The sequence below is a fragment of the Mastigoproctus giganteus genome, chromosome 5 (assembly GCF_048544385.1).
Source record: "Mastigoproctus giganteus isolate SK-2022 chromosome 5, ASM4854438v1, whole genome shotgun sequence".
Classification (NCBI taxonomy): Eukaryota; Metazoa; Arthropoda; class Arachnida; order Uropygi; family Thelyphonidae; genus Mastigoproctus; species Mastigoproctus giganteus.
The window spans coordinates 228,172,226-228,186,973 of record NC_143579.1 but is presented as its reverse complement, the minus strand read 5'-3'; the positions used below and the strand labels follow the sequence as shown (position 1 = coordinate 228,186,973).

The following is a 14,748-nucleotide window of genomic DNA, read 5'->3' as shown; positions in this document are numbered from 1 at the left end:
AGCCAAAAAAAAAAAAAAAAAACAGAACAAAACAATGATAAAAAAATAAAATAAATAAATAATAATAATTAATAAAAAAAAGGAAATTAAACCTATCATCCTATGCGCTTCCCTGACCCGAAGGTACTATCCAGATGACCTTTGAATTTCCCCAAACTGTCAGCCTCTACCACCCATGTAGGCAACTTATTCCAGTGATTTATAACTCGCTGGCTAAAATAAAACTTCCTGCAGTCCAATCTAAACATTTCCCCCCGTAACTTGAATTTATGTCCCCTAGTTCTAGCATCATTTATAATCTTGAAAATTTCGTCCTCATTCATTTTACTGATGCCTCTCAGAGCCTCAAACACCAAAGAATTTCCAAACTCTGCAACCCACATATTCGAAGTCTTTCGTCATAAGGACTCCTTTTGCCAATCTCACCAGGCGAGTGACCCGTCTTTGCACCCTTTCAAGAAGCTCGATATCTTTCTTTAGGTGCCGTCTCCATACTTGAACACAGTATTCCAAGTGTCGTCTAACAAAAGCCTTATATAATGGGATTATCACGTCCCTATCTCTACTTGCAAAAGTTTGATAGATCATCGATAGGACACCATGGGCCTTCCTTGCAACCTGTTTACAATACTCAGAGAATTTCATGTATGACCGTATCGTAACACCCAAGTCCCTTTCCTCCAGTACTGGGTTTAGTTGAACTCCACCAAGTGAATAAGTTATTTTGGGATTACTGTTTCCCAGGTGTAATACCTTACACTTTGTTGGATTAAAGCATAGCTGCAATTTTTCTGACCATTCCTGAAGTCTATCTAGATCTCTCTGAAGAAGCTCAGCTTGACAGTGATCATTAACCACTCTACCAATTTTAACATCATCTGCAAATTTAGACATCACGCCCTCTATCCCTTCATCAATGTCGTTTATGAAAATTAAAAACAACAGTGGTCCTAATACTGATCCTTGGGGAACCCCACTTCTCACATCAACCCAATCTGAGGATAGCCATTTATCACAACCCTCTGACTCCTGCCCTGAAGCCATCCTGCTATCCATCTAAGGATTTTCCCAGTGATTCCAACCTGTTCCAGCTTATAAAGCAACCGCTCATGTGGAACTGAGTCAAAAGCTTTGCTGAAATCTAAATAAACAGTGTCGAAATTATTCCCTAAATCCAGCTCGTGAGTGACCCTTTCGAAATAGCGAACCAGATTTGTTAAACATGATTTTCCCTTTACAAAACCATGCTGAGTATCCTTGAGAATTTCAATTCGATCCAAATGATCCTGAATTCCACCCTTGATCATTGCCTCCATGATTTTCCCTACCACTGAAGTCAGACTGACAGGTTGATAATTTCCCACTTCACTTTTAGAGCCACCCTTATGTATGGGAGATACAGTGGCACTTTTCCAATCCAAGGGAATCTCCCCATCTAGTGATGCTCGCATAATTAGCCTCAATGGTTCAATGCACTCACTTGCGCCTCCCTTAAGATTATGGGGTATATTCCATCAACTCCAGGAGCCTTACTGGCCTATAGGCTCGAAAGTTTTTTCATTAAATAATCTTGCGAAATTTCAATATCATTAATTACATATTTTTCAACTTCGCTCCCACAATTTCCCATTGCCACAAAAGGTTTTTCATTTGTAAATATCGATGCAAAATAACTGTTGAGTTCATCTGCAACGGCAGCTGGTGTATTTAATAATATCGCCTTTCCCTTACGTAAAGGTCCGATCTGGTTTGTCCTGCTCTTCTTGGCATTTATATATGTGAAGAATTCCTTATCCCCCCCCCTTTGCTCTGTTTGCTAGTGATTTCTCATAAACTGCCTTTGCCTGTCAAACCTTTTCTGTGGCTCTATTACACATCACCTTGTAGCTGTTATAGGCTTCAGTACTTTTTATTGCTCTGTAACCTTTCCATGCCACCTTTTTCTGCTCAAGTAATGTGGCAACTTCACTATTCATCCAACTTGGAACCCACCTCGTGGAGTATTTTTTTAATGGTATATACGCATTCAAGGAATCTGTGATTAATGTTTTAAAAGCATGCCACAATTTAAATGTGTTCATTCTCTGCGCGATATCTACCCAGTTAATAGAGGCCATGTAGTACCTTAAGGCATCGTAATTTCCTTTTCTGAAATTAAAACCCATTCCTTTGCCTTTTACTGCTGCTACCTCTCTCTTCATCATCCACCTTAGAACTCCGTGATCACTTCCTGCTACTGGTTCCTCTACTGTCAGCCCTGTTATGTCATCTGATTTATGGGTGATGATGAGGTCTAGGATATTCTTTTCTCTAGTACTTTCCCTGACATGTTGATACAAATAACAGTCATCTAGTTGATTTAAAAATTTTGTTCCCCATGTTGAGTTTCCTTCCCATTTACTCCAATCAATTAGAGGCAAATTGAACTCACCCATAATAAGACATTGACGCTTACTTGCCCATTCCATTTGCATGTAGAGGCTTTTGTCATAATCTGCACAATCACCTGGTCTGTAGATTACTCCTACTCGCATTATACCTTTGTTTCCGACTATTTCACATCATACAGATTCTATACTAGCATGTGAAACGTCTGAATCCGGGAAAGCTATTGTCGCACTCAGGCTGCTTCTGATAAGAAGCATTACCCCACCGGCGCCTCCGTAGCCAGGTGGGAAGGAGCAGCAGTGCGTAGCACACGCTTCTTGATTAGACCGGGGTTCGAGCCCGTCACCACCAAATACGGAGGATGCGGAAAGGTCATTCAGGGAATGACCACCGCATATAACGGAGCAATATGGCCTTAGTTGCTAATGCTCCTAAAAACCAAATAACAACAACAACAATTACCCCACCACCCCTTCTATCTACCCTATCCTTCCTAAATACATTATACAAGCCGTACTAAAACTCATCATCCCCAATTTCCGGGTGGCACCACGTCTCCGTAAACCCTATTATGTCCGCGTTACTTGTTTTAACCAGCAGTTCGAATTCGCTCATTTTATTGACGACACTTCTAACATTACTGTTCTTGTATATTTAACAACCCTAACACAACCCTTGAAGTTTTTTAGGCTCTCTTCCCTGGCATTAGCTACCTGCTCACGTGAAAAGTTTCTGCCCCCAGAACGTCTAGATAATACGTCCAGTTGGGGTAACAGATAAGAACTCTTAAGGTATGCGCAAGAGTTACTTTGACCAATATTATCAGATAAACGCGTGTCAGTATTACCCACATCCCTCCTAACTAGCAGTTTCCCTGAACCTTTAAGGTATCCTCAATAATACTGGCAAAAACTTTTGCACCACCTTTGTTTAAGTGTATCCCGTCTCTACAAAACAAATCCCTTCTACTTACAAGTGTGGGCCATGCTGATAGAAATTTCCCCCCCTAAAGCCTTGCAGAGTCCTTCAAGTCTTGAGTTAATCCACAAGGCTTTTAACATATAATCCCTCCTATTGTGTCTGGGCAGAATTGCAGACACATAGACATTGTGGCCTAGCTCGCGGCATTTCCTCAGCATGGTTCTGTATTTTTCCAACAAATCGTCAGATCGTGTACGTTTAATATCATTAGTCCCCACATGAATAATAATATTCTCTTTATCCCCCTTAAAATCTGACAATCTGTTGGTGACATCATTAATAGTTGCTCCCAGCAGACATACCCTGGTTCTACTCCACCTATCCTTATTAAAAAAATATTCCCCGTTTCCCTGACAATGGAGTCTCCTAATAAAACAATGTCCTTTTTAACCAGAGTAGTTTGCACTTGGTTTTTCTGTTTTGAGGCCCGAATCGGGTGTGCATCACTTGGTAGATTGCCGAAGTCTTGAGTCCCTGACGAGCTCCCAGATGCATTATTCTCGAGGGCAAGCACCCGTTTTTCCAGGGACTCAAATTGTTCCATCAGTGCACCAAATTGTAATTTAAGATCGGTGCACTCCTTACATCGATCACAAAGAAACGAATCCTCAGGTGAGCTAGGATTAGTCACCAGGTCAACCTTGGAAAACATGCCACAGGTTCCACAACGGATTAAATCATGACCCACCCGTAAATCGCCATCAGCTACTTCCGTGTGAGTCACGATACCCTGTGACGTGTTTAAGGCAGATATCGTAATTACCATTATAAAATTAAATAAATATCAATGAAAGTTAACTTTAAAAAATTATATCTATAATATTATTAAAATCAAACTGTTAGCATTAGCATTAGTAGAGGCATTTGATGCAAGAAGGCAAGCTTATGCAGCATCAGCCAAAAAAAAAAAAAAATAAAAAATAAATAAATAAATAAATAAAAAATAACCACTTCCACTTCACCCCTCTGTTCGTTCAAAATACCTGTCCAGCTGGGCCTTAAACTTATTTAGGCTATCAACTTCCACGACAAGGGATGGAAGTCTATTCCAGCAACCAACCACCCGCTGGCTAAAGGTAAATTTCCTCACGTCTATCCTACATCTGTCTTTCCTCAATTTGAATTTATGCCCTCTCAGGTGATTATTCTGAGCAAGAGGAAGAATCCCATCAGCATTCAGCATGCTCAAACCATTCAAGGCTTTATACACCTCTATCAGATCACCTCGCTGGTGCCTAGTCTCCAGACACTGTAATTTGCAAAACTTAAGCCTTTCTTCGTAAGAGCACCCCTTTGTTCCATTCACTAATCTTGTTGCCCTTCTCTGTACTCGTTCAAGCAACTCTACATCCTTCTTGAAATGAGGCCTCCAGACCTGTATACAGTACTCTAGGTGCGGTCTGACCATTGCCTTATACAAGGGAATAATCACCTCCTTATCCCTGCTAGAAAAATTCCTATATATCATTGACAATACACCATAAGCTACTCTTGCAGCCCGTCTGCACTGCTCAGAAAACTTCATATCTGCCTGCACAACCACCCCCAGGTCCCTTTCATTCTCTACCACTGTCAGTGTAGTACCACAGAGTTGATACGTTGCTTTGGGGTTGCTGTTTCCCATATGTAGTACTTTACATTTGTCAATGTTAAACTTCATTTGCCACCTCTCAGCCCATCTGCTCAACCTTTCCAGATCCTGTTGCAGTAGCATAGTGTCAGTAGGGTCCTTGACAACCCTGCCAACCTTTGTATCGTCTGCAAACTTGGACATTAAGCTTGATATACCATCATCAATATCATTTATAAATACAGAAAACAATAATGGACCCAATACTGAACCCTGAGGGACTCCACTAATAACATTAGTCCACGATGAGCAGTGTCCATTGATTACCACTCTCTGTCTTCTCCCCCTCAACCACCCCTTTATCCATAGCAGCAATTTGCCTCCAATGCCACACTGCTCCAATTTGTGCAGCAGTCTTCCATGTGCAACAGTATCAAAAGCCTTTCTAAGATCCAAGTATATAATATCAAAGTTATTCCCTGCATCATAGTATCCAATCAAATTGGTCAGGCAAGACTTCCCTTTAACCAAACCATGCTGTGTCTGAAGTCTTGTCTAGATGATCCTGCAGTGCTTCTTTAACCAGTGCCTCCATTAATTTTCCAGGAACTGAAGTTAAACTAACTGGTCTATAATTACTTGTGTCGCCCTTTGATCCTCCTTTGTGAATTGGGGGTCACATTTGCACATCTCCAGTCCATGGGTACTTCCCCTGAGTCCAAGGAAGCTCTCATAATTATGGCTAAGGGTTTGCTTACTTCCTTTGCTGCTTCCTTTAATATAACTGGATAGATCCCATCCACCCCAGGTGCCTTTCTTGTATTTATCTTCAACAATTTCTTCTCCACTTTACTCTCAGTTATTACAAGATTCTCTAGCTTACTGCCAGAGTTGGATACACCTCTGGCATTCCCCTCGCTGAATAACTCCTCATGTGTGAATGTCGATGCAAAATATTCATTCAGTTTGTTAGCTACCTGAGCAGGATCATCAACAGTTGACCCGTCGATATCAAGTGGACCAATCTGATTCATCCCCTTCCTTCTAGAGTTTACATAAGTAAAGAACTCTTTGCTGTTTTTCTTTGCATCCCTTGCCAAAGATTTCTCGTAATCTGCCTTCGCCTGCCTAACCTCCTTTGTAACTTGGTTACAGATCAACTTGTATCTATCATAGGCTTCTGTGTCACGTGTTAATTTGTATGTATCCCATGCTTTTCTTCTCTGCCATATGTCTCATTAGTTCATCTGACATCCACTTAGGCCTAAACCTTGAACAATATTTCTTAGTTGGTATGTAAAGCCTAGTAGCTTCCAAGTTAAGTTCTTTGAATGCTGTTACAGGAAAACCTATAACAAAATAATCCAACAATATCTAAATAAATCAAATATTTAAAAGCACCAACCAACAGTAATCCACTTAACTGAGGAGCCCTGACGAAGCGCGTCCGCTCACATCGAATGCCAACACTGGAATCAGTGTTGGAATCAATTTCTGACCTCTCGTATCATAAAATATGCTGTTTTAATTTTTAAATCTATAAATTCCAAAACCATTTATGCACACAAACATTTTTATTAATAACAAAAGCCAAATTTTCAGTGTGGCTTTTGTTTTTTATTTTATTTATTTATTATTTTTTTATTTTTGAAATCATATCTCTCTCTCTCTCTCTCTCTCTCTCTCTCTCTCTCTCTCTCTCTCTCTCTCTCGCACATAGTCATTATCAAATGTATCATACCCTAGATGTTCAAATGAAAGGAATTTTAAAGTATAAATTTTAAATAGGATTAGTAGTGATAAATAATGAAAGAAGCAAACTTATACAGCATCATCCAGAAAGGAAATGCCACCCACCTCATCCGTACATTTCCCTCTAATAATTTATATAATCCTTCCTTAAATTTATTCAAACTATCCACTTCCACAACACCAGATGGACATTTATTCCAAAAATCAATTATTCTCTGGCCAAAATCAAATTTTTGCACATCTATTCTGCAACCATACTTTTTCATTTAAATTTGTCCCCTTATGCACGTGTCATCCAAGAAAGAGTAAGGATGCCATGAGCATTCAGTTTACTCAATCTATAGAAAGGCTTAAACCCTTCAATTAGATCTCCTTGCAAGTGCCTAGTCTCCAGATGCTACAATTTACAAAACTGAAGCCTTTCTTGGTAAGAGTATCGTCTTTTGTTCTTCTCTGCACTCATTCTGAGAGATCTACATCCTTCCACACTTGGTGTGGAAACTGCACCTAAAAGAAGACATTGGACTTCTTGATAGAGGCCAAAGATGGGCAGTGCACCTAGTGAGATTGGCTACAGAGCTTGATAACTAGACCCACAGAGAAGACCTAATTCAGGTGTATAAGACTGAGAGGAGAGAATAAAATGAATGATGGAGAATTTTTCAGTTATAAATTATTCCAGAAATATGAGCCACAAATTCAAATTACATGGAGGAGATTTAAGCTGAATTGCAAAAAAGTTTTCTCTTAGCAAGCAAGTTGTGAAATACTGAAATAAGTTGTCTCTGTTGGTGGTTGAGGCTGACAGCTTGTGGAAATTTCAAGGTCAGCTAGATGGGTATCTAAAAGAGGAGAGAGTCAAATTAGTCATTTTTTCTATTTTTTGTTTATTTATTTTTTATTTTTTTGGCTGGTGCAGAAAACCTTTGGGTTTCCTTTCACCTTATGGCTAATACTATTATCCATACTAGCAAAATTCCTGCATATCACTGAGTCCCCATGAGCTACATTTCTCAGAGTTCATGTCAGATTGTACAATACAATTACCCTGTTTGTATTTCATTCTCTACTACCTTGTGTGCAGTATGTTATTGAAAATTATACTTAAATGAGAATTGAAAGCAGTTCATCAAGTTGATATGCGTGACCAGTGCAATGTTGAGCCAGTTTGGTGTGATAGCAGCACTGGGAAGACAAAAATCAGAATAATAGTAAGTTATAGGCCAAAAGACTGTGATGAGTATACCGAACAGACAAATGGAGTGGGCTAGCAAATCAGAATGTTTTATAATGGGGAATTGAACCCTATAGATATTGACTGAAACCTGTGAATTGATCACTCATGCAGTAGAAGAAATTTTCTGGATTTATTGGATGACTGTTTTCAGCAGTAGCATGTTAGAGAGAGAACAAATGAAAGCAGTATTCTCGATCTCATTATCAGCAGTGACTCTTCATACATTAATCTGTAGATAAAGGAACCAGTAGGTTGCAGTGATTTACTGACCTGGAATCTGTTCAAATATATAACTACTGCCAAGAGTAAAAGGAAGAGGTTTTTTTCTTTCGTAAAGATGACTACGGTGGCCTTAATTAGTTCTTAAATTTCTTTCAGACCAACTGATAATATTACCAACTGCAAACTCTAAATGGAAAGCATTTGTGGAAGTAATCATACAAGCTACTAAGTTTTTTATACCAACCAAGAGATATTGTTCAAGGTTTAGACTTAGGTGGATACTAGATGAACTGATTAGATTGGTGGCAGAGAAGAAAAGTGCATGGGACGAAGTTATTTTAAGAGGATCAACAAGAGACTTAAGCAAACCTTTAGCCATAATTATGAGAGTGTCCTTGAGTCTGGGAGAGATTCTTATAGATTGGAGATGTGAAAATATGTCTCCCATTCACAAAGGGGAATCATGGATGTAGGAAAGGTTCCTATATATTTGGAGGTGTCAAATGTCTCTTTCATTCACAAAGAGGAATAAAAGGGCCAAGTGAATATATACAGACCTATAAGCTTGATTTTTTATTCCAGGGAAAGTACTGTAATCAGTGGCTAAAGAAGTATTGTAGGATCATCTTGACAGGAATGCAGTTATACAGCAATCACTTCATGAATTTGTTAAAGGGGAGATCTTGTCTGACTAATCTGATTAGCTACTGTGATGCAGTAACAAAGGAACTGGATGTAAAAAATAATTTTGAAATCATATACTTAGATTTCATTAAAGCTTTTGACACTGTTTCATGGAAGACTGCTGTAGAAATTGCAGTAGTTTGGCATTAGAGGCAAGTTACTGTTATGGATAAAAGAATGGTTAAGTAGCAGGACACAGATTGTTTATTAATGTGCACTGCTTTTCTTGGACTAAAAAAAAAATATGTTATTAGTGGAGTCTCAGGATTCAGTGCTTGGCTCCCCTTGCTATGCTCATTATTTATTAATGATATTAATGAAGGAAGGCATATCAAGCTTGATGTCTAAGTTTGTGCATGATACAAAGGTTGGCAGGTTAATTAATAAGAGGAATCAAGACACACTTCAATAACACTTAAATAAATTAGGCAAATGGGCTGAGAAGTGGAGTTGAGGTTTAACATTGATAAATGCAAAGTACTGCTTATGAGTAGCAGTAATCTCAGAATAACATACCAGTTGGTTAATATTGCATTCAAGGTAGTGGAGAATGAAAGGGACCTAAGGGTAGTTGTACAGTCAGCCATGACATTCTCTAAGCAGTGCAGATATGCTGCTAGGACTGCTCATTGGGTTATCTCAATGATATACAAAATTTCTTGTATAGAAATTTTGTTGGCAGGGACATGAAGTGATTGTCATTGTATAAGACAATAGTTAGGCTCCATATTGAGTACTGCATATAGATCTGGATGTCTTATTTTAGAAAGGATATGGATCTGTTGGCACAGAAGCAGAGAAGAGCATCAAGATTAGTTGGGGTCACAAAAATATGATATTACCAAGAAAGACCAGTTCTGCAAATTACAGTGCCTGGAAACTAGGCATCTATGAGGATACTGTATTGAAACGTTTTTGGCTTTCACTGAATTGAGCAAACTAAATGCTGATGGCATCCTTTCTCTTTCTCAGACATACATAAGGAAACAAACTTTAATTGAAAACGGATGGTTGCAGTATAGATGTGCACAGTAACATATATAGAAACAGGTAGATAAATAAAACTTTTCTCTTCCTTCCATAGGGATATACTAAAGGAAGTAAAAAAATAGGTTGCACTCAACCAAGAAGAGTTGCTGCTATGAGTGTAGCAGCAAGAGTTTCCGAAGAAATCGGAGTGAAACTTGGAAATGAGGTCAGTTGATTGCCATTCTGTTTAAATTGATATTGTGAAGCTAAACGTTATCATGTTTTATATTTTGCCCTAACAATGGAGAACAGTATTCTGGTATCTCATTATAATAATATTCTGTGATTTTTCCTGATATGTAATATGCACATTCTTTACCTAAAAGCATATTCAATACAGGTATACCTTGCATAGCGTGGTTAATTCGTGCCAAAAAAATACAGCACTACGCGAAACCGTGCTGATCGAGGTATTATTAGTATGTATTTTAATGTAATGCGTTCTGACAATTTGATTATATGGATCGAGTTGCAAAAATATATAGGTGTTTGTTTACTATAAATTGATGCACACGAAGTTCTTGCAAAAAAAGAAATTAAAATAATAAAAATGAAAAATACTAGTAAGTACAGTACAAATGATTTTTATTGCAGTATGTACATACCAAAAGAATATAAGTGAAGTATGTACTGTATTTTTATTTTGAAAAATAATTGATCAACTTAGTTTGCACAGTTCTTTTCTTCTTTTTATCTGCATACATCTCTTTATAACATCGAATGTCATTTTGCAACGCCTGCCTTACTTTCATACCTCATTCAATGTTTGGATCTAGAAGAACTCTCAGCACCATTACATTTCTTCTTTCCACTCATATTTGTGTATAAAGGTGTAACATTTTTAAAAAGTAATCTTTAATAAAAATACACAGCGAAAAATATTTGTACAGCTTACTCACAGTGAACGATCTCACTGCTCGGAATCTAGAGCGTTTACTAATGTATGAATGCTAGCAGAGTCCATATATAATGGGAGTTGCGACAACGATCAGCGTGGCCTTGAATCCATAACGCATTGGCCTATGTGCTGGCATTATAATACATACATACATATTAAATGTATTGGTGCATAACGCAGTTAATTTTTTTTTCAATTTGTAAATGCTGCACTATAGCGAAACCCGCGCTGTTCGAAACCGCGCTATGTGAGGTATTCCTGTATTCATTCTTTACTTCTACAGTTATGCCACATTTTAATCAATGTGACATAATTGGTATAATTGTAATAAATCAATAAATTTTATGGGATGGCTGCCTACAAGATAGAGAATGCAAAAACATTACTGTATTTTGTGTTAAGCATGAATTTGAACACACAGCATGAGTTTATTATATTTATTTATTTACTCTATTTGAAGTATACAACTTCACCCCATGCAGTATATGCTAGTGGAGTGGCTAAGAACAACTAATGATATATCTATAAAAAGTTCATGTCAGAGTGGAATATATGCAATAAATATACTACATAAAATGACAATTGAGGGGGGGGACTGCAGCACACCAAGCCATCACTAGTTTCTCCAGGGCTATAACCAGAGTCCATTAGCTGCTAAGTTTGCAAAAAAATGCCAGTTTTGTAGGTCTTATATAATGGCACACAATTGTTCTATCTATACTGAGCTGTTTCACAAAATTTACCATATTGGACAGGAACGTTTGTTATAGGCATCTGAGCTGATCATAATTGAAATAAAGCATCCATTACGTCTGAATAGCTGAAAAGAGGAATAATTTCGGAAAGCTTTGTGTGTCTATTCTTGGTGTGAGCAGTTTTTCCAGCGTGATGATATTGGTCCTGATTATGATTAATTCCTGGGTTGGGATGTCCAGTTAAAGATGGTATAAAGGATGCTGCTTGGGATTGTAAAAGGCTTTTTGAATGTCCTGTTTAGTCACTTTAGGCTCCAATATTGAATACCAGGGAAGCATTTGAATGCAGAAGCCCAAACAATGGACCCATTATATATTAATCCATATTGTCTTTACACTTATCTGTGTGTAAAATTACATTTATTTTTCTTCCTGTTGTAGTGATTCTTCCCTAGGAGAATATGTACTGTCGGGAGATGCCCTTTATAAACTAAAATAAGCTACAACCCCAGTGGAAAATAAAATATATAATGAAAAAATTAGACCAAAATCCTAAGAAATGTGTGAATTACCCCTCCTCAGAGTTTTTATGTACTGTACTGTAATGCACTAAAGAATAAATCCAGTATTACCATACCTACTTCCAGAAAATAAATGTTAAAAGTAAAATAAGCACTTTTATTATTTAAATCTAAAGTCCGATGAATTTTTACTTGGATGTCTAAAATGTTAACCGTATAGCTCTACTACGAGGGGTGATCATTTAATTCGTGGACTGGTGCAAGATCTTATCTTAATTGTCATCATCTGAATCTTCTGTAGATTTCTCCTTCTCAAAATACTCTCCTTTGAACTTTACACACTTTCACCACCCTTGTACCCATGGATTAAATGTTTTTTGCAAGCCATTTTTCGAAAGACTGCAAAATGCTTCCATTGTGGCTCTGTGAGCACCATTGTGTCAGACATGAAATACTTGCCTTTCAGGGCTTACTTCGTATGTGGAAACAGGAAAGAATCACAAGGGGCTAAGTCCAGTGAATAAGGGGGGGAGGCAGAACCTTGGCACCTATAACAGTGATCACTGCCTGCATATGCTTCATTCATCTCTTTAACTGTTTCCGATGCATTTAAGCTCTGTCTGACACAATAATGAATTACATATCGCTATGCAATCTGTATGTTCAACATGATACTTGCTTCAAAACGACCATCAGTGACATGTGGCTAAAAATAAACTCTTTTCATGCAACACTAGCTTGACAAGTAATGGCATGCGTGCACAGTCTGCTCAGCAGCGATCAGATAGAGCACCTCCGGCAGCAGTTATGGAAAGTTCACGTGGTAAACATAAAATCTTGCACCGGTCCGCAAATTAAATGATCACCCCTCGTACATTAAAGTAAATTAAAGTTTTGAGTACTTCCACTAAGGTAAATTCACAGAGTTTGCATTAGAATTTACCTTAATGGTAGTACACCAGACCTCTTAAAACAGAATGCTGTATGATGATAAAAGTAAGGAAAAACTTTTTTTTTAAGTGGCTAAAGTAATTATCTACATGACTTTAACAAAATTGGACAGAATAGTGAATCAAGTATTATATTGGAATGAACTGAGTTTAAATAAAAATAAAACTTAGCCACTTATTTCCTTGCTTCATCGATGCCTACAAGTACCAATGACCACCAGACTCAGCATTTCAATCACTGCTTTCAGTCCAACTTACTCTGTTCAATATGATTGAAATGCTCCTTGTCCAGCAGTCATTGGTGTGTGCTCACTGACAACCACTATTTTATCCCTGAGGAGTGGAGATATTGCCTGCCTGTTACTGTTACATAACTCAGTGTGGCATTATTTTCTCAAACTATTTCAATATCTGCATTGAAATAGTACCCTGCTTCTTTACGTGATTGCTGCATTGGGCCAACACAGCCTACTAATAGTGGTTGATTATACACATAATGAAAGTTATGTTTCCAATCGGAAGTTTTTCTTCCAAACACTGCTTGGTTGCATTGTTTAGATTCGGTGCATTTATTTACTGCTCAACACAGAGATTGCTAATTGAGCCTGCGTGTTGTCTGATGAATGACACTAATACGTCCAATATCAGTCACAACAGTGCCGCCTTCAAATTTTTAATGAATAACAGATTTGCCTGCTGAGAGATGTTATTTGATTTAAAAAAATATTAGTTACTTTAGGCTGACTCATGAGATACATTGTAATAAATGTTGCCATTTCTAAAGTGCCTAAGTCCCAGCTGTCACAGGAGGGATATTAAGTAAAGAAGCAGGGTACTATTTTAACTATATCAATACCTACGTTAAAATAGTACCCTGCTTCTTTACTTAATTGATGCATTGGGTCAACAGAACTCATTAATAGGAGTTTATTTATACATGAAACAAAAGTTGTTTCCAGTCAGAAATATTTCTTCCATATGATGCTTGGCTGTGCATCTAAATTTGATACATTTATTCACCTCTCAACACAAAGGTCTCTAATTGAGGCTACTTGTTGTCCAATGAGTGACCGAAATTGGTCTGATACTGATCACAACAGTGCCTTCTAGTTTTTAACGAATAACTGATTCACCTACTGAGTAACGTTATTCGATTAAAAAATCATATTAGTTACTTTAAATCAACTTGTGGATAAACATAGTTGTTTCTAAATAGCAAGTCCAAGCTCTGTCACAAGAGAGGACAATTTGGTCACCACACAGTAAAGACAGAAAAACATAATATGATTTTTAGCGTTTCTCACCAACCATTGAAGTAAAAACGAAAACCAAAATCTTAAAAAGCTTTATATTTAAATTTACAATAAATTTACAGTAGATCAAACAAAATAAATGTGATTATACAAATAAAATGTTACTGATAATAAAATACTGAATTAAGATAGAATAAAACAAATGTAGTTTACAGTGAATGTACAAATAAAATGATAATAAAATACTGAATTAAAATGCAATAAAATATACTAGATTAAAAGCGCTAAAATAACTGAAGCTTTCACAAAGACAGCCCTTAAGGAACTAAACTGGCAAACTGAGATCAGGAATCATGGCAGCTACAAACCTTTTGAGATAACATGATTTTCAAACAGTGAGGTAGTCTCAGCCATTGCAATATGAATAGTATAATGTTGCACTGTCTTCTAGTTGATCAAAAAATTTTGAAAAATCTTTAGATAACTTTAAGAATTTTTAGTGTGATTTAAAAAGAAATTGGTCCAGTCATTCTTTATCAGAATCCTGCACACTATATGCTGTTTATTT

General features: G+C 37.4%; 1 protein-coding gene across 2 annotated transcripts in view; it reads left to right on the top strand.

Moving 5' to 3' along the window:
* The window catches only part of l(2)37Cb (DEAH-box helicase 16 lethal (2) 37Cb), a 252,537-nt gene that overhangs the window by 189,337 nt on the left and 48,452 nt on the right, over positions 1-14,748 (top strand). For both annotated transcript variants that reach the window (XM_090373774.1, XM_090373775.1), the window contains exon 12: positions 9,919-10,029. In XM_090373774.1, coding sequence (XP_090229900.1) covers positions 9,919-10,029 — 111 coding nt within the window. The remainder of the gene's footprint in view (positions 1-9,918; positions 10,030-14,748) is intronic.